Source organism: Suricata suricatta, chromosome 11, assembly GCF_006229205.1.
Source record: "Suricata suricatta isolate VVHF042 chromosome 11, meerkat_22Aug2017_6uvM2_HiC, whole genome shotgun sequence".
Lineage (NCBI taxonomy): Eukaryota > Metazoa > Chordata > Mammalia > Carnivora > Herpestidae > Suricata > Suricata suricatta.
Genome location: NC_043710.1, coordinates 88,239,755 through 88,265,661, shown reverse-complemented (window position 1 = coordinate 88,265,661; position 25,907 = coordinate 88,239,755). Strand labels below are relative to the sequence as shown.

Genomic DNA, 25,907 nt, shown 5'->3' with positions numbered 1-25,907 from the left:
CTCTGCCCCTCCCCGACTCATGCTGTTTCTCTTTGTCTCAATAATAAATAAACATTAAAATAAAAAAATTTTTTTAAATAAAATAAAATAAAAGTGTCACCTTGTCCCACCTATCCCTGCAGGGTGCTAGGCTCATGTTACCTGTCTACACAAACACAGGTAAAGTACCTTTAAAAGTCCATAAACAAAAATGGTCATGAAACATAAGAAAAGCAACAAAGCGTATTTGTGATTACTGCTTTTCCCTCGTGCGGCTCAACTTCTTGCATACAGCCTCAACAGGGCAGGGAAGGGGGTGCAAAGATGCACCAAGTGTGCTCCCATTTCTATTGGCCTAAGCACTGAACAGAGCCATGCTGTGATTCATCATTATAGCAAGCAATTTTAGTCACATAACCAGCAATTTTCCTCTTAAAATACATCATTATAGCAAAACACCTCAGACACACATACACACAAAGATGTCACACAGCACTGCTTCTACTTATGAGCAATTAGAAATAGCCCAAGACCCAGAAGAAAAAATAAATGCGTTAAGTCAATTATACTATACTTACACAGCAGATATATAGTTATGAAAAACTGAGTTTTTAAATAATTCCTAATGATGTTGGAAAATGCATACGATATAGGGAGAATGGGGGCACAAAACAGTATTTATGGCATGATCCTGGTTTGTATTTAAAAAAAAGAGGAGGGGCGGGGCACCTAGGTGGCTCAGTCCGTTAAGTGTCTGGCTTCGGCTCAGGTCATGATCTCACGGCTTGTGGGTTTGAGCCCCGTGTCAGGCTCAATGCTGACATATAGCTAGAGCCTGGAGCCTGCTTCAGATTCTGAGTCTCCCTCTCTCTCTGCCCCTCCCCTGCTTGCATTCTGTCTCTTTCTCTTTCTCAAAAATAAATAAATATTTAAAAAGAATTAAAAATAAAAAAGGCTACAAAAATATATCAAAATGTAAACAATGCTTATCTCTGGATGGGTGGGTCTCCGGTGACCTATTCTCTTCCTTATAGTTTCTCTTTAGTTGTCACAGAACAGGCTTATATTACTTTAACAATCAGAAGAGGACAAGATCACTATGAATATGCATCTTGAGTCAGCATAGATGGCAAAAAAGGAAATGTTTGCATATTACTACCTGGCTCTAAGCTACGAACTTCCACAGAAAGTTTGGAAGGAGGGATATCTTCAGCTGCCACCAGCCAATCACTAGTCCTCATCCGTTTGTACTCAACCTTGAAGGCAGTGATTGGAGAACCCCCATTGGCCCGAGGAATCCAAGTGACATAGACAGACGTCTCGGATGCTGTGGAGATGGTAGGCCGATCAGGTGCTTCTGGAACTAAACACAGAAACATTTATTCCAATAACCCACAGTGTCAGAGACAAGAAGAACTCAAACTAAAAGGGTCATTTTATTAACAATTTGTCACCAAACCTACTGCTAGAGTTAATAATATGAAGACTAATTTCCTGTCGCCTTTTAAAAGCTAAGGGACAGTGGAATGACCAAAGACAAGAAATAAAAGAAAGGAAATACAAAGCCATCTATAAACTTGACAATTAGCCCTAAAAAACAGAAAGTTAATGAGTATGATAATAGTGATCATGCTACTGTAGGTCCACGGCTCAACAGTGTGTAAGTAATTATGACTTGGTGCCTCAAGTCTGAGTGTGCTTATAATTTATAGTAAATTTTCAAAATTAGGTTTTACTTTATTTAAATGTTAAGCTACATAAAACACATACAGACCATTAGCTATTCCTATCATATCCTGCACCGCCTGGCTACACCTCAAGGCTAGAGGAATGCCACTCCAAAAAAACAGACTGCAGGCAGTAAAGAGGTAAAATTTGAGTAATAAATAAACAGTGATATTAATGGGCAAAGAGAATGCTACACAGGGTGGAAGCAGGAAGACAGGCTGTGTAGTTAAATAAGTAAAGTGTCCTCAGCAAAGAGAAAAGCCACCTGACATCCACCCAAACTTCAGAGAAAGGGGGTCAGAGAACAGTGTCTGGAGTTTCAGGCGGCACTGCCCAGCCCACAACCTGGCTGGTGTAGACTCCCGTGGCAGGTGAAGCATCAGGGTTAAGTCCACCAGCCATTTAAACCACGTACCTAACTCTTCTTGCTGACCAAGAAGACCACACACTTGTGGTTTTAATTGACTTCCCAGGCGGTTCCTACCAAAGACAAATGCCGAGAGAAACAATCCGGTCTGCAGGACGGTTTCCGTACAAATGAGCAGATCGCCATTCTGGTTTATACTGACCACCTATGAATTCTGCAAAAGCCAGTGGGGTCTTAAGAGACTGACTGCTTTTTGGCGTGCTAACAGTTAGGTGTCCAGAGCTGAAGGAGGGGGTCCGACTCCGGGCCCTGGTGACGTTACATGGGCAAAGTCACTACACGAACCCTGTCTGTCTGGCCGTGCGATGTTCCTTAAGTAACACCACTCTGTCTCAACGTAACACCTCTTTAGCCCGAACAAACACACAAGAAAGCACATAATAATGTTGCAGATGGTACTTGTATGCAGAAAATGGTGGCATTCATAAAACAAATCACTTAATGGATAAAAAGAGAAAAATATTCAAAGCAGGCAAATTTTGACTGATACTTACTGTATTCCTTTCGAGTTAGAAAGCAATGGAAACAGAATGAACAGAAGTGTTAGTGAATCTCTCTTTTGGTATTAGATAACCAGCCACTTCCTCATGTTGATTCACAGGAGGTTAAAACGCATCAAAGAACACCAGAGATCAAATAGAAAGAGAAGGTTATTAGGGAAAAGGATTATTACAGAAAAGAATCTTCAGTATCTAAAAGAGCATGTGGCAGTTAAGGGATAAAAAGACAGACTGTAGTTGGGACTTTAAAAATCTGAATTTTGAACAGCAGCTCTGGCAACCTCAGGCAAGGCTGCAAGGCCTTCCTGAGTCTCAGTTAACTAATTTGCAAAATATATATGCTAATCTTTCCCACAGGGTCATTGTGAAGATTCAAGAGATCACTTCCTATGGCTATCTCTGCCTGCATAACTCTAAACTCATGACTTCCAGAACTGAATTCTTAAACGACACCTAACTATCTGTATTACCTATCCTGGGCTACACCAAACTATCCTTATCGCCTATCTTGGTCAATGGCCCCTGGCTGCCCGAGCCCGAGGCTCCACACTTTAGCCTCTCATTCACTGTGGACTCAATGCCTTTGCCTGTCAGCTGTGTCCTTCTCCATCCACAGACTCACTCTTGTTATTTCTCTAGCCTCATCCTCAGCAATTTCTCCTTTCTTCCTCTTTAAAGTCTTCTATGGTTCTTCGTGGCTTTCCAGAAAAGATTAATTTTTTTAAAGAAAGGTTAAAATTTTAAGTACATCATACAAGGTGCCCACCTGCCTCCCCCCTATTCTGGTGTCGCTCCCCACAGCAAACAATCACACCACATCACACCCTAACCTCTAAATCTCTAGATGAAATACAACATGTCCATCATCTATCTCTTTGCACAGGAGCTGATTTTCCCTAGAACTTTCCTTGTTCCTTTCTCCATTCTTGTCTTCATAGCATTGTTGTCTTTAAACCTCAGCAGACGGAGTCTCTTTTACCACCACCTGCCTCCTCTACATGTTTCTCTCACGATCCCAGAACACCAGGGGTAGACTCTCAGGCGTAATGAATCCAAATCATTGTTACACGTTCATTTGTCTATATGACTCACGATATTGTTACCAACTTACTGTCCAGATCATCCACAATGCTGTAAACTTCTTGAAGGCAAGATTTATTTTGCCTCTGCAGCAACAGCATTTAGTGCAGTATCTACCACAGGATGTTAAATAAGTCATAAGGTCTGTGTTTTTCAGATGTCAGCTTTATTCATAAAAAGTTCATACTCGGGGCGCCTGGGTGGCTCAGACGGTTGAGCATCCAACTTCGGCTCAGGTCATGATCTCATGGTTTGTGAATTCAAGCCCCATGCAGGGCTCTGTGCTGACAGCTGGGAGTCTGGAGCCTGCTTTGGATTCTGGGTCTCCCTCTCTCTCTCTGCCCCTCCTTCGCTAATGCTCTGTCTCTCTCCATCTCTCAAAAATGAATAAACGTTAAAAAAATGTTTTTTAATTATATATAAAGTTGATACTCATGTAATTGATCTATTAAGGTGGCTGAGCTGTTCCTCAGAGGCTAACGGACTCATGCAGAAGAGGCTCATGATATTGAAGAAGCAAGGGGGTTCCAGAAGGGTGTTCAAATGTTATGACCTGCTTTTGTCTGAGACCAATTTATGAAAGACTATACTAATAAGGGAAGAGAGGCTTGAACCTTCTTAGAGCTCAGCAAAGAAACTGTAAGCCCTCCCTAGACATCTTGCTAACATATATTAACAGAGCCACAAAGAGCACATTATGTTGTCATTATAGAATTAGTAAGTGTGAAATTTAAATACTAAAAAGAATCCTTTGAAAACGGTATGGCTATGACATCTAAAAACCATATGCTTGGCAAGATATAGCAAGAATATGGACTAGGACATGTAATCATTCAATTAAAAACACTAAGCTTTACCATAGGTACCACCACACATTTTGATAAGTCACCAAAAAAAAAGTCAGAGTTCAAAATATAATGTGGTTTCTTTGCCAGAGAGGAGACAGAAAAATCCTTTTTATGAGCTATAAAACCTTAGTCCCAGAACATTCTGAGTCTGAGTTTATTACCTTAAATACCAATCATGACACTGAGTTACCAAGATTAATGCACAGGGCGTTAAAAAAATGGCTGAAACAGGGCCTGAGCGAGCTTTATGGTAGGCTATAATCTGAACTATAAACAAACACTTGCTCCCACTCCACCCCCTAAATAATCTGAAACATGCCAGTTACATGTGTAAACAAACAAAATCAATAAAAATGAAGGTTCTCTACTTTACCTCCACTCTGCCTAGAGGAGTCTGTAAGTACCGCCCCAAAGCTGTCCGCAGCCTCTGAAACAACAGGGCGCCTCGGGATGCCCATGGGTGGGGAGGATGCCTGGGTGTTTTTTGATGAGGTTGTTTTCTCTAGAAAAGTTAGAAAACACATACTCAAGTAGTGTAACATAAGCTTCTGTGTATATGCAAAGTTAAGGAAAGAGAGTAAACTCAACTAGTGTATACATATAAATACATGAACTTGTCTGTTACAGGGTCTAAGTTTAAGATCTACATTGTCAACACTTAGCTCGTCTGAGGAATTGACTTCAAGAAACTACTTTGTCAGGGCACGTGGGTGGTTCAGTAGCTAAGCAGCAGACTCCTGATTTTGGCTCAGGTCATGACCTCCATTGGTGAGATCGAGCCCTGCGTTGGGCACAGAGCCTTCTGGGGATTCTTTCCTCCCTTTCCCTTTCTGCCCCTCCCTCTGCTTCTCTCTCTCTCTCACTCTATCAAAATAAATAAATATTGTTTTTAAAAATTACTTTGTCTTTTCCTAGTAGCTTTAAGGGAAAACTAAAATGTGTCTTTCTTCATCAGGCTAATTTTAATTTATACACAGAATAAACACCACAAGTGGGAAAAGTCAAATGACCCAAGACTTTCCAACTGTTCATCCCTTTTTCTTCTTACTATACCTACTTCTTCATTCTGTAACATAAACCACATTCTTAACAAGCTTCTGTTTCTTCGTGGGAAAATTTTCATGTTAAGTTTTAAAATTCCAAGAGGCAAAAAGTGAAAATGGGTGATTCTCTTAAAACTGAAATACATTCTTATTATTCAATATTTATGGGTCAGATTCTACAAACAACTGTGCACTAATTATAAACATTAACTCAAAATGCAGTTCAAATAAGTAATACTCATTATTTTTCCAGGTAGACTCAGCAATTAGTATGAAAGGGTCCTTTCCAAAGCCAATAAATAATTTCTTCTCAATCACACCTCCTTTTTATTTTTGTGTCGTACTAAAATACTGGTCCACCCAGTTTCCCTCTCTGCTCACTGAAATCTTTTTGTGCACTGATGGCCAAGCTATAACGGCATCTTTTCAATCAAGCCGACCGTCAGCAAGCTACACCACTTGCAAGAACATCCTTTCTTTGTAGTCTCTAAGTCCTTCCCAGGACTTGTCAGATCTCGGCCTCTATGCTCACGCCCTTGCCCTCCTGCAGTCTATCCTTCCCCCACCCCCGCTGAACCACACAGCAGACTGTATCACACAACTCAGCTCAAAGCACCCAAAGGTCTCTGCTTCTCAGAGTCAGTCAAAGTCCTTGGAGGATCCACAAGGCGCGATGTGGTGTGGCCACTGTGTCATCTCCCTGAGCGCCCTCCCCTACAGCCTCAGTCCCTTTGCTTCTGTCCCAGTGGCGCCCTCAGTGTTCCTAGGGTACACCCCGCACACCTCACCCTAGGGTCTCTGCACTTGCTATTCTCTCAGCTGGGATGTTCTTTCCCCAGATATCCACGTGGCTTTCCACTTCACCTCCTCGACACTCTGCTCCGCTCCTGACTGCGCACCGAGGACTTCTCCGGCCACCTGCTTACATTGTGGTAAGTGCTACCCAACGCACCTCCTATATCTATCCCCTAATTTAGCTCTCTTTTAGTAGCACTCACCGCTTTCTAGTGTACTTATAACTCAGGTGTAAGTGTCTCCCAACCAGAATGTAAGCTCCTTGAGGGCAAGGAGTTTTTCTCTTTTGGTTATTGACTGGCACACAGAAGGCATTCAGTAAATATTAGCTGAACTGAAATCCCGCCTTGTAGTTGGTATTTATTTATGTGTCTTACCCTTCTTAGCAAAGTAGAAGCACCATTAGGATGAATCTTATCTTGATCACCTTGGTTTTCCCTCTATCACCTCCCCTAAAGCCTTACATATCATAAACTCTCAGAAATACTTGCAGAACACTGGATGGGATGGAATAATACAACCACCAAGCATGGCCAACAAAGGCCATTAAATAATAAAATAAATAATTTTATTTTATTAATTTATTTTAAATAATTTATTAATAAAATAAAATTATTTATTTTATTATTTAATGGATTTATATACAAGAATCTCTAGGGGAACCTAGAGTCAGTTAAGTGTCCGACTTCGGTTCAGGTCATGATCTCGCGGTTCATGGGTTCAGGCCTCTTGTCGGGCACTGTACTGATAGCTCAAATCGTGGAGTCCACTTTGGATTTACTTGCGCTCTGTCTCTATCTCAAAAGCAAACATTAAAAAAAAAAAAAAAAAAGAATCTCTATGACCCAAAAGGATACTCAGTAATAGAGCGACGTCAACACGGTCAGCTCACTCCTCTTAAGGAAGGTTACACTCACCTTTGCTGGTTCGGAAGGTAAGCATGGCCGGCTGCCCTTCGCCTGCTGTGTTTCTTGCCACCATCAAAACTTCATAGAGACTAGATGGCTCCAGTTCTGTCAGATGGAGCTCATTCTCACTTCCTGGGACTCGAACTGTGTGCCAGCTTCCCACCAGGCCAACACCATCATCGAGCTGCTCAAGAGAAAAGAAGCCATTAAAGAAAAAAAGATAAAGGGCAGAAAAACCTCCCATTCCAGATGAACACTGCTAAGGAATATGCTGTTGGAAGTCAAAGAGACACAGTATTTCTTCACACTAAGAAATATAAGGAGACCGTAACTGAACTTAGGAATTCTCAGGAATAAAAAGACTCCTGGCTCTCCTACTTACCACTAATTTATGGCCTCAAGCAAGTTATTTAATCTGCCAGAGTTTGCTTCCTTTACTTGTAAAGGAAACAATCCTTCTTTCTTACTGGGCTGATGGGAGCATAAAATAAGTACATAATAATCTGGACTAATAATAATGTATCATATACATAATAAATATATGATAAATTAGAATACATATGTGTATGTGTGTGACATATTTATGCATTATTTATTTCAAGCATTCTCTCAATATTTTCACACATACTGGAGGAAATAAATGTTAAAAAGATTTGGGGCACCGGGGTGGCTCAGTTACTTAAATGTCCGACTCTTGATTTCAGCTCAGGTCATGATCTTACAGTTTGTGGATTTGAGTCCTGTGTCAGGCTCCGTGCTCAGCTCAGAGCATGCTTGGCGTTCTCTCTCCCTCTCTCTCTGCCCCTCCCCTGCTCGTCTGTATTCTCTCACGTTCTCAAAAAAAACAAACTTAAAAAGAAAAAAAGATCCAATCCGTTGTGTCTTAGTGAATTAGGAAATGACTTTGCAAAGAAGTTTTTGTGTGGGTAAGAATCCCCATGAAAGTTCCTTCATCTTGAATCATCAGGTTAGAAACAGTGAATAAAATATTGCCATGTTAATTGTTCCAGATATTAAAAATATTACTATTAAATGATGGGCACCAAAATGTCTTGGACAAAGAAAGGTATTTTAAATATGAGGGTACCTTTTGTTCATTACTAGTCTCATAAACAAAGAGAGACTTTTTTTCATTTTGCTTTAATACAAGCCTCCGGGAGGAAACATTGGAAAATCAACTGAGAGGATCAAAGTTTACCCAAATAAGTCACCAAACAACATAAGCCTCCAATACAATTAAGAAGCCCACTTGAGATAAAAATAACTGTCAGAGATTATACCAGAGGATTTTTTTGATGTTTCTAATAAGGAACTGCTTTATTTGTTAAATAAACTGTGTTTTACTATCTCACAAAGGGAGGGGATGACTTTTAAAATGTGGTTTCCAGAGGTTGACACGCAAGGGGTTAAAATGTTTCAATAAAAAAAAGTCAAAAAAAATGTCAAGAAGTCACTGGGTTCTTGGAACCCCTATTTGGGGGGATACTGTGTATATTTCATTCTTACGGCTTCCTGGTAAAACCAGCACAATTGTTGGGCTAGCTCTCCCAAACTCATGATCCTAGAACACTCCTGTTCTGCTTCCTGCTGCTCTATAAACGTCAACGATAACAAGCCTGTGTTATATACACACAACGGTAAGGCGAGAGAGGAGAAAGCTGATCAATGAGAAGACATTACCTTTCGATACTTCACAAAATAGGCATTGATGGGCAGCCCACCATCCTTCCCCGCCCTCCAGACCAGGTTGTACGTATCAGACGTGTAGGTCTGCGGAGGGCTCAGAATGATGGGGGCATCAGGGACAGAGGTGCCACTAGCATTTTTCTCTGGTGAGGATTCCACTGCGCTGGAGTGTTTCTTCCCTGGAAATGAGCTCAATAATCTGGCTTCGGAATCATCCCTTTTATCATTCTGAGTGGGACTGGAAGGGGTGACTGTTTCTGCTTTTGTATTTGTTTCAAATGGAACTGCAGGGAATGGAAGAAAGAGAAGAGACGGCTTGAGGAAATTCATATTTCAGGGCCTTCTTCACAGTGATCTAGCTGCCCACAAGGATACAGACTATCTGAGCCCTAGAAGTGAAAGCAGGTAACAATTCATTTTGTAATTCACGGAAACCTCCAACCTCCAGTAGCAATCTCTCATTGAAAAATCTGCAGTAGTCAAATGATTTTAAGGATGTTATCTTTCCTTGCTCTATGCTAGTATCCTCCCTTTTACAACAACAATTTGCTAGTTTAACCTCGGAAGATTTTAAGTTGGAAAACACCAAACGTTAATTCCAGTTGGTAAATGAAACACATGAAGCAACGCATTCCCTTAGCAACAAGGTGAACTCAATAGTAAGGAAACAAGAGTTAGGCGATGACCTGCTGGGTAGCCAGTGTCCAATGTACTCCTCAGTATTCACACCCTTGGACACTCAGTCCCCTCCCTGCTGAGCATACGGCGCACAAGAGAAGGGGAAAATACTTTATTTGCGCTGAAAAAACAAATCAGTTGCATATCCCATGCCCCCAATTTACTGAGCACATAGTATGTGCCAAGCATTGTGCTAGACATTTAATAAAGGCTCCTTGAGCCTTTAAAACAACATTCTTAGTTGGCCAGTAATGCTCCCACTTTACAGATGAAGAAATTAGGGTTCTGGGAGATTAAGTGACAACAGCTTGCAGAAGAACTCTGGTGGTGCTGCCAGGAGAAAAGGAGAAGGCAGTGTATGAAGACAAATACACCACCAGCACGAGACCTAAGTACCGATGGCTTGGGTTCTCTCAAGCGCTGTTCACACTGGCACCAAAAAGGGCTCCTATTTTTGACCACTTTTGTGGAGGAAGGGAGCAGAGGAAACGACGTTAAAGAGTTTCTTTTGCAAAAGGAAGTCAGATTCCCGACCAAAAAAACACGGCTAAACAGTGTAAGGCCAGTTTTCTGTTCGAAAGAGAAAAGGTGTCTCAGACGTGTCCTCCATCAAAGAAAACAAAAGCCTAGTGAGAAAATAATATAGGAGAAAACGAATCAAGTTCACAGAGACACCTTCAAAATATTGCTCCTGGAGCAGCCATGTTTATCTAGTGAGTCAGGCCGGCGGCTGGCTGGTGCCCAGAGATGGACTCTAGCAAGTGGAGGTAATTAGCTGTGGCTTAGGGTAGTGGAGAAGGACCTTTTTATCACTGGGAGTTTCACGGAGCGTTGGGGCTGCTTACCACTGGGAAGTGGTATTTGGCCCTACAAAAGTTTAAAGACCACAGGCCTCAATTTATGCAGAGGCATGAGTCAAATTTATGCCGCAGCCTGTGTCTAATGGTATGAGTGTCCTCATTCTGCTCCTGCTATTCTGGATGCGATGAGACTTTTCTGTAACTTTTATTAAAAAGGAGATTCAAGAAAAGGAAGGTGGGGGGAGGGTGATTCAATTCCTTTCCCTCTGCTATTTCCAGTAATAGGAGTGCTCACAAGATACTAGATACAATTTATAAGGCCTTCACACCACTTTCAGAAGTTTTTTTCACATACAGTATCTCAACTTATCTTCAAAACAACTCCGTGAAATGGTCAGACTAGATTGCTTCTTGGCCTTTTGGCTAAGATCAAGTGTGAAATGATCAGCTTACACATCGAGTATTTTTAAAGGTGGAAACACTTTTTCTATTGGAAAAGAGGCTGATACAACTCTGCTTTTCTAAGTACTATAACAATGACAATGAATTTTATGACTCGGAGCTGAAACTAAACAAGGAATATAACCAAACTTGTCAAAGCCCTTCCGCCATGACCACTCACACCAGTGACTCCTACCCTGACTACCAACTCCCATTACAGTTCTGAAGAGTACAACCCACTCTGCAAGTATTTGTACATCCAAGACCTCAAAACCAAAGGTCTCTGCGAAGAAAAAGGGGGAGGGGGCAGTCAACTCTCTCTTTGACCTTGCTTACTCCCCACTTCCCCAAAACACAAAATAAATGGCTCTCAGTGTGCTAGAATTTAATAAGGCTCAGATTCCTGTGGAAAGACGTAGGTTGTTCTGTATTGTGAGCTTTAGTAAACTTGGCCAGATCTTAATAATGATGGGGCATGCAAAAGAGAAAATACAGAAACATTTCAGTAGGATGTAGGTGATGGAGTTACTACACATGAAAATGGTATCTATCAAGACATAAAATCCTGGAGGGAGCAGGGGCTGATCTTAAAGATCTAAAAAATTCTAACCTAAACAAGTTAGCTTATATATCATCTAAGGGCTTCAGATCTTTGATATTTAAAATAAGGCAGTGAGACAAAAAAATCTAGTTTTATCAACTGTGACTATCACATCTACGCTTCCTGCTACCCTATATTTACGTAAAACAATCACTTCAGCCAAAAGCTACCAAGCAGCACCTGTGTTACACCTGTCCTACAGCAAACAATTTTGAGCAGAGCCACACTTATTTTCGCCTGGCAGAACAGATACATGAACACACACACGCGTATACATACACATATTTACTCGTGTATAAGTTTATACAACAGCCAACCGCCCTCTTCATTGAGGATTCTTAAGATATCTAAAGTCAGTAGCTATTTCTTCCTTCCATAACCACTACATGGGATAATTATAATTTACCAATAATTAGATAGTAATAATTAGAATCTAATACTTAGAATTAGATAGTAATAATTATAATCTAATACTTAGAATTTACCAATAATTAGATAGTAAGAATTATAATCTAATACTTAGAAGGGTTTCTGTTGCCAGACACTGTTCTAAAGACTTCCCATGGATTAATTCCTTGAATTCTCTCATCTACCCAATGACAAGGGCCTTTACTATCGCTGTCACACAGATGGGAAAGCAAACACAGGCGAGTTCAGTAGGTCGCTCCAGATTTCAAAGCTCCTGGGTGGCAAGCCCAGATTCTAACACAGCCCACATGCTTAACCGTCACATCACTCCCACCTCTGGCATTTACAGAGTAGCGCAGGAGAACAAATGGAAGTCCTTGGCCTTCCCCACTTCTCTTCCTACCTCCAGCTTCATCAAGAGCTACAGGGGTGTGTGCCTGTGAATGGAAATACCTGTGTGCACGTCCAATTTCTGTCTACATCCCCTTCCCTCCTCTACAAAAGACCACCCTTGGCCGATCCTCTGGCTTAAGGGTTTCTGCCCTCTAGCAGTATGGTCTACACTGGAGGATGGGCTAGGGAACTAGTTAAACTGTGAACTAGTTAAAGCAAGGACTTCCAGAGCCCCAAGTTTGCTTTACAGAAGGAGGAACCCAGGCTCCAGCTACTATAACTTAACCCCTTAAGCACATGGACTATTTGACCTGTGGGATCTGAGGACCCAGGCAGAAGGCCACTCAGACCCTCTAATGCACTGGCCCCAGGCAGGGACCTCTGCTGCCAAGACTAAGAGCAGTACTGTTTGTCATACTCTGCTTCCTGCATGCCAAATAAGGAGATAGTCTCCACTCAACTGACTACCTGCTGGGGCATGCAGCTCTAAATACTCACTGAGGTAAGGTCTGAATCTAAATGAAGTCTAATTTGAATTAATTTTAACAACATTGATACTCTATACAGTAGTACTTCAAAACCTGTATAAACTTTTAAGTCATCTTCACCAAACATCAATAGAATGTCAAGAATTAATGTTATACATTCCATTAGAAAAATAACTTTGAAGGTACTGCTTGATAGTACCATGATTCTACCGAGCCAACCCTTTAGACTCTGGATACTGTACCTATCAAGGTCTCACCTAAAAAATGTCAGCAATGACCACTTTCAGTAGCTTCGAAAACCAAAAGCAGTAATCATGAAAAGACGTCATAACATGGGCCTGCTCCCCTATGAGAGCTTTCTAGGACAATTACAACCTTAACATCTTAACCAAAACATCAGAAATGGAGACCATGGTTCATCCGATTCATGGTCAAGGCCAAATGCCAAAAATTACAGTCCTATGTTTCATTATTCCCGGGGCGGGGGGATATATATGTAGACATTGCTGGACTCATGAAAAGGACATACTTCCCAGCACTTTATCCCCTTCAATCGGAGGAAGCTAATTACCCAAGAAAAAGTACTAATGGCAACTCACCAACTGTGAGGACTGCCTCCGACTGTGAGGCGCCATGTTCATTTGCGGCTTCGCAGATGTATTTCCCGGCATGCTCCTGAGTGACGGCCTGAATGTACAGAGAGCTTGAGCCAGCTCGGGACATGACGAAGTAGACAGGCTCCAAGTCAAAGCCCCCAGGTCGTAGGTGTGATTTCCGGGATTTCGATCTGAGCACTTGAGATGGATGGCTGGTTATCAATCCGTGCCTGTCATACCAACGCATGACTGGGACTGGCACACCAGTGGCATTGCAGGACAAAGTGACAAAGTCTCCATCTACCACCTTTGTACTTGCTGGTGCTGTAATTATAACTGGCTTGAGTCCACTGCCTATTAAAACAGTAATTCACACACACACAAAATTAAGATTATAGTACTTACAATGCAAAATTGATTCATCTTATTGCATAAATGTTCTCAATGTGGTGCCCAAGTAGCAGCCCTAGAAGCATATTTTGTACATGTGTTTCTTAGTAGTGGGTTCTTTTTTTAAATTGAACTATAATCGACATATAACATTAGTTTCAGGTGGACATCATGATTTGACATACAGACACTGAGAAATGATCACCACAATAAATCTGGTTACCATCCCCTAAACAATGTTTTACATGCAGAACCGTATGGAGAACACTTTCATTCACTGAAATAACAATGTTTGCAAAGACATGTGCAAATAGGGATATAGTTATGATAGTGATTAATTAAAACAAAGATAATCTCCTCCTGGTTGATTTTCTTCTCAACTTTCACCAAGTAAAACTGTCCCTAAAAAGTAGAATTCCTCATTGTGAGCTCCTAGACATCTCCTATGTAGACTTCCTGTCCTTTAGAGTTCTTTGTGTATTGTAGGTAGTGTTCAGTTATTGGTTATATATGCCGCTAGTATCTTCTCACAGTTTATTGCTTTTCTTTTTACCTTTAGTGGTCTCCTTTAATAACAAGGATGTTCTAATCTCAATTTAGGCATATCAATCTTTTTAAAAAAAATTAGCCTAAATGTTAAGTTTTACCCAATCAGATAGACAGTCTCCTATATTTTCTTCAAAAACTCCGCCATCTTGCCTTTCACAGATAGGCCTTTAATCCACTGGGAACTTGTCTTTTAAACATTACGAGTTAGAGATTTCACTTCTTCTTCTCCATTCTGATGAGCAATTATCCCACATCCAAACCTGAAATGGCTGCCTTCCCCTTGGTGATCGCAGTGCCACCTAAGTCAAGTCCTTAGGTGCAAATGTCTTCCTGATGGGTCTCTGTCTTGTTTCAAGAGTCTATCTGTTCCTGCACCAGTACATTGTATCTTAATTACCAGATTTTTATGTATGTTTTGATACTGTAAAAATAAGTCCCCATGTTTTTCTTCTTCTTTTAGCATGCCTTAGCTATTCTTGGGCCTTTGGTCATGCATATAAATTTCAGGATCATTTTGTCAAGGTCCTCTAAATATTTGGTTAAGATTTTAATTGGAATTTGCATGAAGTTACAGAAAGTTTCTGGAAAGACCTGACACCTGTGTAATACTGAACTTGGGTACATACCAACTGGTATATCTTTCTAGGATACCTTGGTCTTTTTAATGTTGCTAATATTAAAAGGTGACTTTTGGGGCACCTGGGTGGCTCAGTCGGATAAGCATTCAGCGTCAGCTCAGGTCATAATCTCATGATTTGTGACTTCAAGCCCCACGTCATGCTCTATACTGACAGCTCGCAGCCTGGAGCCTGCCTTGGAGTCTGTGTCTCATTCTCTCTCTGTCCCTCCCCCACTTGTGTTCAGTTTCTCTCGTCTCTCAAAAATAAATAAATGTTTAAAAAAAGTGACTTTTAAATTATATTTTCTGCTTGTTGCTGGTTATAGTGGTTAATTTTACTATCAACTTGATTGGGTGAAGAGATGTCCACATAACTGGGTGAGTCCGCGAGGATACTTCTCATCTGAATTGGTGAACAGAGTATAGCAGGTGGCACTGCCCAGCATGGGTGAGCAACATCCAATATGCTCAGTGCTCTGTAGCACAAAAATGCAGAGTAAAGGAGCCTTCTTCCTCTCTGCTTAAGCAGATCCATCTTCTCCTGCGCTCAGACACTGGACATCAGTGCTTCTGGTTCTCCAGCCTTTGGACTTTAGTCAAGACTTAAACCAACAGCCTCTCTGTCTCCCCACAAATGAATTACACTATTGACTTTCCTCCTTCTCCAGTTCACTGATGACAGGTTATGGGACTTCTCAGCCCCCTATTATAAACTACCTCTTATTTATATCTTATATATCCGACTGGTTTTGTTTCTCTAGGGAAACTTGACTAATGCACTCATGCATAAAAAGAAATCGATTCTTCTTTGTTGGTCTTCATCCAGACACCTTGCTAAATGCCCTTATTATTTCTTATAATTTGCCAGCAAATTGAGAATTCTCTATGTTGGCAATCATAGCAGTTATAGATTAATAATGGTTTGGTTTCTTTCTTTCCTATCTTTACATATTTTATTTACATAATTTTTTGTCATTCTGTGCTGATTAGAGTCTCCAGTATGAAGGCAAATAAATTTTAAATCTTTTTTTTTTTTTTTTTTTTTTGTTTATTCTTGAAAGAGACCAAATGAGAGCAGAAGAGGGGCAGAGACAGAGGGAGTCAGAGAATCCGAAGCAGGCTCCAGGCTCTGGGCTCCAGGCAGCACAGAGCCTGATCCAGGGCTTGAACCCATGAATTGTAAGATCATAAACTGAGCCAAAGTCGAACACCTAACCAACTGAGCCACCCAGGCACCCCAATAAGAGAGATTTTAAAGAGAATGCTTCCAACATTTCACCATAAAAGTGATGTTTCCTATAAGTTTTGTTAGATACTCTTTATAAAATTAAGAAAATTCCCTTCTATTTCTATTTTTCTAAGTGTGTCTAACATTGATACTGAATTGTGTCAAATTTTTTTTCTGCTTCTATTCAATCAAAATGAATGACACTTTAAATTTTCTGACTGATTCCTGGGCTGACTCCTTATTTGCGATGTATTTCCTTTTTAAAATATTGATTGCTAATATTTTCATAAGATGTTTGCATCTATGTTCATAAATGAGATTGGCCTTTGGTTTTCTTTTCTTAGAACATTCCTCTCTGATCTTAGAATCAAAATCATAAGGACTGTGAAGAGTTCTCATTTTTTACTTTTCTCTGGAAGAGTCTGTGTTATATTTGGAATGGTCTGTTACTTGTGAGTTTCGTAGAACTCTCCATAAAACCTCTATGACCCAGTGTTTTCTCTGCGGGAAGATTTTGAACCCCTAGTCAGTTTCCTTATTGGGTACAGGACTAATATACTTTTTAATTTCTTTTCAGTTAGCCTTACTAAGTTGTATTTTTCCTAAGAATTTGTCCACTTCCTAGGACACTGTCAATTACTGACATAAAGTTTATTACAATATATCTCTTTATCTTTTATCTTTATTATTTTTAATCTCTACAAGACTTATACTTTTTATTCCTAATACTGTTTATTTGTATTTTGCCAAAGGGATGTCCATTTTATGAGATTTTGCAAAGATCCAACTTTTTTCTTTACTGATCCTCTCTAGTTTATCTTCATTTGCTATTCAATCGACTTCTGCCCTTTAGTATCTCTCTTTTCCTCTGCTTCTTTATTTTGTCTTACTAGTTTTCTTTTATAAGCATTTAAGGCTATACATTCCCATGTAAATTCCATGCTACATCCCACACAATTCGATCTGTGGCATTTTCATTACTAAGGTATTTTAAATTTGCACTGTAGTTTTTTCTGACTCTGTTATTGAGAAGTATAATTTTACATTTCCAAATACACACCAATTAAAAATTTATTATTAACTTCTAAAATAATTGCACCAAGGTCAGAGTATTGGTCTGTATCACATTGAGTCTTTGATACTTGAAATATCTATAACTCATAGGCAAAAGATTAATTTCCCTAATATATAAAGAATTCCTACCAATCCACAAGAAAAAAGACCAACAATCTAATTTTTAAAATGGACCAAAGACAATGAGTAGTCAATACACAAGAAAGCAAATTCAAATGACTCATAAACATATGGCAGGGAGCCCAAACTCACTCACAGTAAAAGAAATATAGACCAAAGGGTCCTTTTTTTTTTTAACCTGTCAGACTGGCAGACTTAACACTCTGCCCTGGGGAGGATATGAGGAGACAGGCAGATACACATCGCTGGTCAAGAAGAACATAAACCAGTAACAATTTTACAGAGCAATTCAGAAATATCTACCAAAATTACCAAAGCATAGATGCTTTTATTCGGCAAGTTCATTTCTAGAAATCCATTTTACAGGTATTTACACCTGTGCAAAATAACCTACGCAGAGGGACATTCATTACAGAATTCCCTAATAAGCAGTCATTTAAAAAAGAATGAAAACACTGTTTAATAAACAATATGGGAAGATAAAAAAAATTCAAAATGAGGAATACTACCACCATGTCAGGAGAAAAAAAAGAGATGTTATTAAGTGCACACAGACACGTTATATGTAATTGTATATGTATACACAAGGATACTAAAGACACTGATAAAACTGGTTAGTTCTAAAGGCAATATGGCTGGCCAGGGAATAGGAATGAGAACTTTACCCATATGCCTTTAAACTATAGTATCTGTTAAAAAAATAATTTAAAAAAATTTTAATGAGGTTGATCAAATAATATGGCCTCTTTGTGGAAATGCCCAACTGCAACTAGAGAGGAACATGGAAAACAGGTATTGCTCCTTTCTGGAAATGGAATTATGTCCTCTAGTGACATAATTTAATTTAACAATTAATTTAACAACTTAATTTAACAATTTAATCTTTAACAAAACAAAAGCCTTTCTGTGAGGTAAAACTTCTTATGATTTCAGGACCCAAAAGCCTACCTTTTTCAATTTCAAGTCTCCCAGTAGACTGTATGAATCCAATCCCATTATCTGCCACACACTGATACAGCCCAGAATCTTCCATGGTAACACCACTAATTTTCAGTTTGTTTCCTACGATCAGATGTCGTGGGGAAGGATGAACAGGTCGTGCGTTATGAAACCAGGTACGGTTTGGAGTTGGGTTCCCATGAACCTCACAAGTAAATTGTACTGTGGCTCCCAGAGAGACTGTCTGATCCTGTAGTCCTTTAGAAATTGAGGCATTTTCTGAAAAGAAAACATATAAATGAAACTCTAGCCCTTCAGAGGTACTTTTTAAATTATCACACGCAACACACAAAATCTCTCTACCAATAACTAGTTGAAATCAATTTGCGTTGCTTACTCACATTCTCCCATCTGCTGTGGTCATCAAGAAATCAGAAATGTATTTGAACTCTCTTCTAATAGGATAAACCATATGTTACTAATATATCATAATCTCTTTTTCTAGATCTTTCTACCCACTTATACACACACACACACACACACACACACACACACACACACACACACTAATCTTGGGCTTCACTGAGCATTCGTTTCAGGTGATTTGTTTGAAATAAGTAGTTTCCTATGATTTCACACTAATCAAGAGCCAAAAGAAGAATGTTTATTCACAAGTTAAATTCTTTTTATGGACAATTCTGCCTTTAGGTTAGATGTTTTATTGGGGGCAAAAACTTTCCTTTACTATCCATGGAGCCACTCTTTCCTAGATAAAGTAAATAATTTAGCAACACTGGGAACATATTCCCAAATTATATGATTATGCATATTAGCCTAGACCTGAGTACCTCTGCATGTTAACGTCCGCCTGCCACGCACTTACTTAATTCCGGGGTTACCTATGTTGCAAGTAAACACACGCAGACGGTTTATAGAAACTATATTTATATGAAACCACTCACAAGCTATTTTTTTCTGGCTTTCATGACAACCTGTTTTGATAAAGGAAAACATTTTCTGCGGCTAGACAGGACAATGAGATAGGTAGCTGGAAAAAAAAGAAAGGAAAAGCTTTGAGATAAAGAGTGTATACATAGCAATGTCGGTGGAAACAATGCAAATTTTATGAGCCAGATACAGTGAAAGCATTCCTAAAGGGAAAATAAGATGAGACAGATTTCTTTTTGAGATTGTGTTTTCTAGTCAGTACTCTTAGTAACTTCTACTGGGTACAACACACTGATACAGCCCAGAATCTTCCATGTCATTAGGAAGGAAGAATAAACTTTGCACATAGCGAGGTTGGGGGTGAGGATCCCACAAACATCCCAAGTGAAATACTCTGTGCCACCAAGAAATACTGCTGAATTCGGCAGTCCTTTAAAAAATGAAGCTGCTTCCTACACAATATCTGAAAGATGTTATTTATAAGTCATTTACAGTTCCCAAACAGACCTTCCATTCAAACATTAGTTAGACCAGAAAAATATCCTGACCTGAAAGACAATTTAATAAGTAACGTCTTACCAAGCACATTAACCGTGTAAGTCACGTGTTTTACGTCTCCGGACTTGTTTCCCACGATACAAGAATAGTTTCCAGAGTCCGCTGGGTCAATGCTGTCTGTGGCAAGATGGGAATGCAACCTTCTCCAGTGGCTTCCCGGCAGGACATCCTGACCATCCTTCAGCCAGTGCACTTGAGAAACTGGGACCCCACTCACCACACACTCCAGGGTGACCGGGCTACGAGAAAGCACAGCTAATGCCTGTGAAAAGGTGGGATGAAGAATGTGAAATTCGTCTGAAGAAGGGCCTGGAAAAAGAAGAGAAAAAATTTCACTACTAAATTATTCACTTCCCATCTCTTCCTTACCAAATCTACCAGGTCCTACATGGTAGCTAAATCCATTTTTAGTTGAGAATTAAAATTAAAACGCTTTGTGACCCTTGAGGGCTATCTCTGCATTCACAGCTTGGATACGGAGAATTTTTGACCAGTCCAGAGGCCACCACTCTGTTGTGCTTTGTCTCTTGGTTCTATCTCAGTTCAGCTACCATATCTAAAACTCAGCTATGACACTGTATCTGAAGAACAGCTCTAACTTTTTTCATAATCCAGTTTGATTACCACTGTTATAAAGTTATACTTTCTCTATAATTTCTTTTTAGTTGCGCAAAGGGTCAAGTTCTCCATATGGCTTCCAACTCTCTCACTGTGACCAAAATTCTCTTCTAAAAATTCATTATTGGGGGGGGGGGGTGCCTGGATGGCTCAGTAGGTTAAGCATCCGACTTTGGCTCATGTCATGATCTCACAGTTTGTAAGTTCAAGCCCCACACAGAGCTAACTTTGAATCTTCTGCCCCCTCTACCCTGCGACCTTCCCCTGGTCACGTTCTCTCCCTCTCTAAATAAATAAATAAATAAATAAATAAATATTTTTGAAAAATTAATCAATGAATTAAAAATTCATTATCTTTTGAAAACATGCACAGTACTATTCTATAATGAATTCACATAATTAATTGTTTTAAGGTTTTTTTTAATGTTTATTTTTAAAAGAGAGAGAGACAGAGACAGAATGCAAGCAGGGACAGGGGGCAGAGAAAGAGAGAGAGAGGCAGAGAATCTGAAGCAGGCTCCAGGCTCTGAGTTGTCAACACAGAGCCTGACACAGGCTTGAAGTCATGGAGTGCAAGATCATGACCTGAGCCCAAGTCTGACGCCCAACTGACTAAGCCGCCCGGGTGCCCCTCGTGTATTTAATTTTTTGTAAGACTTTCTTATGATAAGCAAACAGGATCTGAAAGAAAAATGCATGCTGAGTTTCCAGTGCTTTATAAAGAACGCTTCTGAGGATGCTTCCTAGTTACCATTATTCTCCCAAATACTTACGACTGACAAGAAGCTTTCGGCCAATGGGTTCGATTTTTAATTCATGTGTGACAGGATTAAAAGCTGCACATTTATATGATCCCTTGTCCTCTAAAGATACATTCAAAATCTGAAGATTCCCTGATGGAAGGATTAAGTACTTCTCTGAGGAAAGAAAGGTATACAGTTAGGCCTCTATACAAAAGACCCCAATGAAAACAAAGGTTAGCAGCTGGGCTGTAAATTTAGACATTAGGACAGCAGCAGCAATCAGGGAAAGCTTATTACATGAAAAAAGGGGAAGTCAAGGCAGGGGGAAAAAGAGTCAATGGTACTAGAGTACAAAATGGAACCCATCAGAAACATCTGACATCAGATCATTTGTTGAGTACAGTGCAAAAAGCACAAGCGTATTTAGAAAGAGATACATTGCCCACAGCTACCACCCTAAGCAAGCCTCTACCAACAGGACTCACTGATCCCCTGTGTCCATTCATGTCCACCCAGTCAACAAACACACACCGAGTGCCTATACTGGTCCAGGCACAAGTGATGGAATAAAGAAAGCTGACTAAAAGCCCTGCACTCAGGCAGCCAACATTCCAGTGCAGGAAATGGGGGCAGCAGAGAAAGGGATAAATAACAAATAGGCAAATAAAAATATGTCTAATACAATGCCATGAGAATTTTAAAAAGCAGCTGCGAAAAGGGGACACGGAGCAAGGGCGCATGGCATAGTATTTTCCATAGGACCATGAGAGGTCTCAGAGGAAGAAATATCTGAGTGGAGCCCTGAACCAATAGAAGGAATCTGGGATTATAATCATTTCTACAATGCAACCATTTATGCTGGTCTTCATCTGACTTCTGAGGGTAGAGGCAATATATCTTATGCATTTTTGTAGCCACAGGCCCTAGGACATGGAGTTTAACAGTAGATTGCTTAGTGACATTTGTTCCGTGGGTACCACTGGCTTTTTGCTAAGGATCTCACCTGTGGAACGTTTCAGCCACTTCCCCCGGATTTTATAGCGCACCTCAGCCTTGGGGTTACTATCTGGTACTTTGCAGCCAATGAAACCAGTACTTTTTTCTTCCGCTGTAATAACCTGCTTTGTTGATGAACCAAAATCACCAAGAACTAAAATAAATAAGTAAATAAAGTAGAAAGTTAATTAATTAATGCAAATGTGAATGCTCCAAAAGGAAATGGAAAAACTAGAAGGCACATCTGCACCATGGCTGTTTGTGGCAGCGAATCCCAGTTCATGGAGGAGTGTGAGCTTTTATCTCAGGAAGAAGCTGGGGTAGAGGTGCATGGTGGAGGGCTAGAGCTAAGTCATGGCACCCTTTTCCAGAAGTCGAGGCTTCCAGGAGACTAGAAGAAAAACAAGCAAGCTGCTCTTACAACATGGAGGAGAACCATAAAGCACACTTATTCCCATTCTGTCAAGAGAAATCCTTCGCCAATCCAGACCCTCATGAACACACACTTTCCCTATGCATCTTTATTGTTCGTCGCTACTCACGCTGCAATAAAAGGGCTTACAGGAACAAACCTAGGATGCTACAAAACCAAGCAAGCAGTGTATGGTTTGAATGATCTGAACCATCCTCAATCCCTCTCGCTACTTTAAGTTCCTGCAGTTGGAGCCTGCATGGAAGGACTCTTTACGATTCCCAGTGCTGAAAGCATTCAGCCGCCTGCCTCTAGGAATCTGGCCTTCCAGTGTGTCTTGGAGCTGTCCATGGGTCAAAGCTCTACGAAAACATTTACTCTTCTCAGTTATGACAAACTCACTACTCCTGGGGGATCCAGATTTGTTCTGTAAATAGGGGTGCCCTTAGAAAGACATTTTCCTTCACTGGAAGCCATCACCATTTGAAAGGCAGATGGCTCAAACCTACTAAGAAAACCACCACATTCCAGATTTTCCATAAGTTCAGTACTCCACATTCCTTTCTCTACAGTCAGGGATTTTGTTCCTCCTTCTTTAGGCTGGTTTCAATTAAAGAAATTAAAATCACTCCGCAATCAAGACAAATAAAACAATTAGATGTGAGAGAGATAAAGGACTGAGTGAAACAACTGAGCGTCAAAGTGGACAACAACTTTGTTGTTGCTGCTGATATTAAGGACTTTTAAATACTCACAAAGAAATTCAGAATTTGCATTAGAAAACTGTCCTAACTGCGTGAGAGTTATTTCCATGCCCCTGTTACAGAGGAAGACACGAGGCCAAGCTCACAGAGGTTCAAGTGCATTTCCCCCAGTTAAACAGCAAGAGTCCAGGCAGAGATGACAACACTATGTGTTTACTCCAAAGCCCATGCTCTTCCCTCTATTCACACATGCAAGTACCAGCATTCTAATTTCTAGGAAGAAGAATAAATCTCAAGGGAAAAATTAAACTCACCAGCAGCAGATACTGTTGCAGGGCCGCTCACAATTGCCCCGACGCTATTGTTGGCAATGCACTGGTAGGCACCCGAAAGGGAGGGATTAAGGGACAGAATAGTCAAAGTCCCATGATGCATCTTGATCTGTTCCAGGCTTCCATCCAGTCTTTTTCCATTATGCAACCATGAGATACGAGCGGTCACAGGCTTTGCAGAACAATGTAGTACTATGGGTCCCCCAAGTTTCTGGATAGCGGACAGTGGCTCAGAAATAAAAGAAGGTGCCAAGTCTACAAGGAAACGTTCCCCATGGGCAAAGGGGTGGGGAGAGTAGGAGACAAAGCAGGTAAGGGGAGAGAGAAAGAAGAGTATAGTGAATATATTCCATCTTAATCTACACATCTACAGGCAATTCCATATTTTATCTATACCTGTTACAGGTCTTAATGCCTGTAAAAGTTCTAGGAATATCTTGATATGCCCATTTTTGGAAGTAAAAAAGGGCAACATGTGAAGCTGGGACTTAACGATCAGGGTAGAACAGATGAGAAAACTATGATGTAAATCTGACAAAATACCAATTCTATACGTGAGAAAATGCAAACAGCTCTGTTTATGAAGTAGCTTTTGAGAAATGGAAGTCAAGAATCTGAGGGGCGCCTGGGCGGCTCAGTCAGTTAAGTGTCTGACTTTGGTTCAGGTCATGATCTCGAGGTTCACGAGTTCAAGCTCTGTGTCGGGTTCCATGCTGACAGCTCGGTGCCTGAAGCCTGCTTCAGATTCTGTGTTTCCCTCTCTCTCGGCCCTCCCCAGCTGACACTCTGTCTCTCTCTCTCTCAAATAATTTTTTAAAAAATAAAAATATGAAAAAGTGAAGATAACTTGTAAAATAAAAAAGAATTCTCTCCTACATTACTAAGGACTTCATTTTAAAGAGTAAGTTACTGTATAAACAGTGGCTACGGTCTTCTTTCCTCCTTCTCTTTAAAAGAAAATAACATTAAGTTTCTGGGTAAGCAGAATTAGAACATGAGGAAGCCATGCGGAAATACAGTCTATCTTTTTCTGGAGTATCAGTCTTAATATTTTTATTTGGTGTTTGGCATAGTTTCATTTGTTATATCTTTTCCTCAGCAATTTGGGGGAGGGGGTGAGTTCTCACACTAACATATCAAAACAGATTCCCCTCCTCCACCCAAAAGGGTGAGGGGAACAAAATACTATTAATCTAGGGGAATATAGTATTTCAAAAAAAGAAAAAGATCAATAAATTGCTAACTCTACTGTCACGAGATATTTAATCGGATAAAAGATTAAGGGAGATGCCTCTCTTGACTAAAATCTGAGGTGGTTGTTTAGCAAAACAAAAACAGAAATAAAACCAGCGAATCAATATTTTTGCTTACAAATCCAATATCGTCATACAGTCCTCTTATCAGAGACAACAAATATTACTTAATGAATAAACATCACTTGGATTTCTATAGACTTATAAAGAAATCTCTACACAAACCTAAAATTTAAAAAAGAATGCATGTGGACTTGGGCTTATAAACACATTTAACATTAAACACTTTTAAGCTGTTGAGTTACTCAGAGGTAGAGAAAAACTCAGACAAGCTCAGACAAGAAAGTGGCAGATACCTGGGATTTGAATCAAGTTCTCTTGCTCCAAGCTGAGTACTGATATGTGCTGATTCTAAAACTTCTTTGGTCAGATGTAGTCAGCATTTTATTCCTGTTATAATTTCTAAAACTGGACATTTGTAACATATCCTCTTATTAAAAAGAGCAGACTAGCACAATATTTGTTTTTAAGGCAACGAGAAGAATACATTTATAAGGACAATGATAGGAAGGCCTGCCAATGCCCAGAAGCACTCCTAGGGGATCCTTAAATTGCTGAATTAATCAGTTTTTAAGTCATCTGGCTATGTCAAATAAATCTTAGAAATGTCCTTGGAAACCATTATTAACAGCAAAGATTTGAAGCTGAAGTTTGTTTTGTATAAGATTCAGATGAGGAAAAGCTTCAGTCAGTTAAGACATGATCATTCTTGGGGTGCCTGGGTGGCTCAGTCAGTTGGACATCCAACTTTTTTTTAATGTTTATTTTTGAGATAGAGAAAGACAGAGTGCAAGCAGGGAAAGGGCAGAGAGAGAGAGAGGGAGACACAGAATCCAAAGCAGGCTCCAGGCTCTGAGCTGTCAGCACAGAGCTTGATGCAGGGCTTGAACTCACAAACTGTAAGATCATGACCTGAGCCAAAGTCAGATGCTTCAACCGACTGAGCCACCCAGGCGTCCTGGGTG

At 40.2% G+C, this 25,907-nt stretch overlaps 1 protein-coding gene across 2 annotated transcripts in view; it reads right to left on the bottom strand.

The window, feature by feature from the left end:
• Positions 1-25,907, bottom strand: part of CDON (cell adhesion associated, oncogene regulated) — a 99,971-nt gene that overhangs the window by 37,676 nt on the left and 36,388 nt on the right. For both annotated transcript variants that reach the window (XM_029914815.1, XM_029914816.1), the window contains exons 3-12: positions 23,612-23,884; positions 22,189-22,335; positions 21,216-21,359; positions 19,846-20,133; positions 18,328-18,597; positions 13,403-13,753; positions 8,989-9,278; positions 7,318-7,492; positions 4,936-5,064; positions 1,139-1,342 (exon numbers count right to left, since the gene is read on the bottom strand). In XM_029914815.1, the coding sequence (XP_029770675.1) occupies positions 1,139-1,342; positions 4,936-5,064; positions 7,318-7,492; positions 8,989-9,278; positions 13,403-13,753; positions 18,328-18,597; positions 19,846-20,133; positions 21,216-21,359; positions 22,189-22,335; positions 23,612-23,884 (2,271 nt within the window). The remainder of the gene's footprint in view (positions 1-1,138; positions 1,343-4,935; positions 5,065-7,317; positions 7,493-8,988; positions 9,279-13,402; positions 13,754-18,327; positions 18,598-19,845; positions 20,134-21,215; positions 21,360-22,188; positions 22,336-23,611; positions 23,885-25,907) is intronic.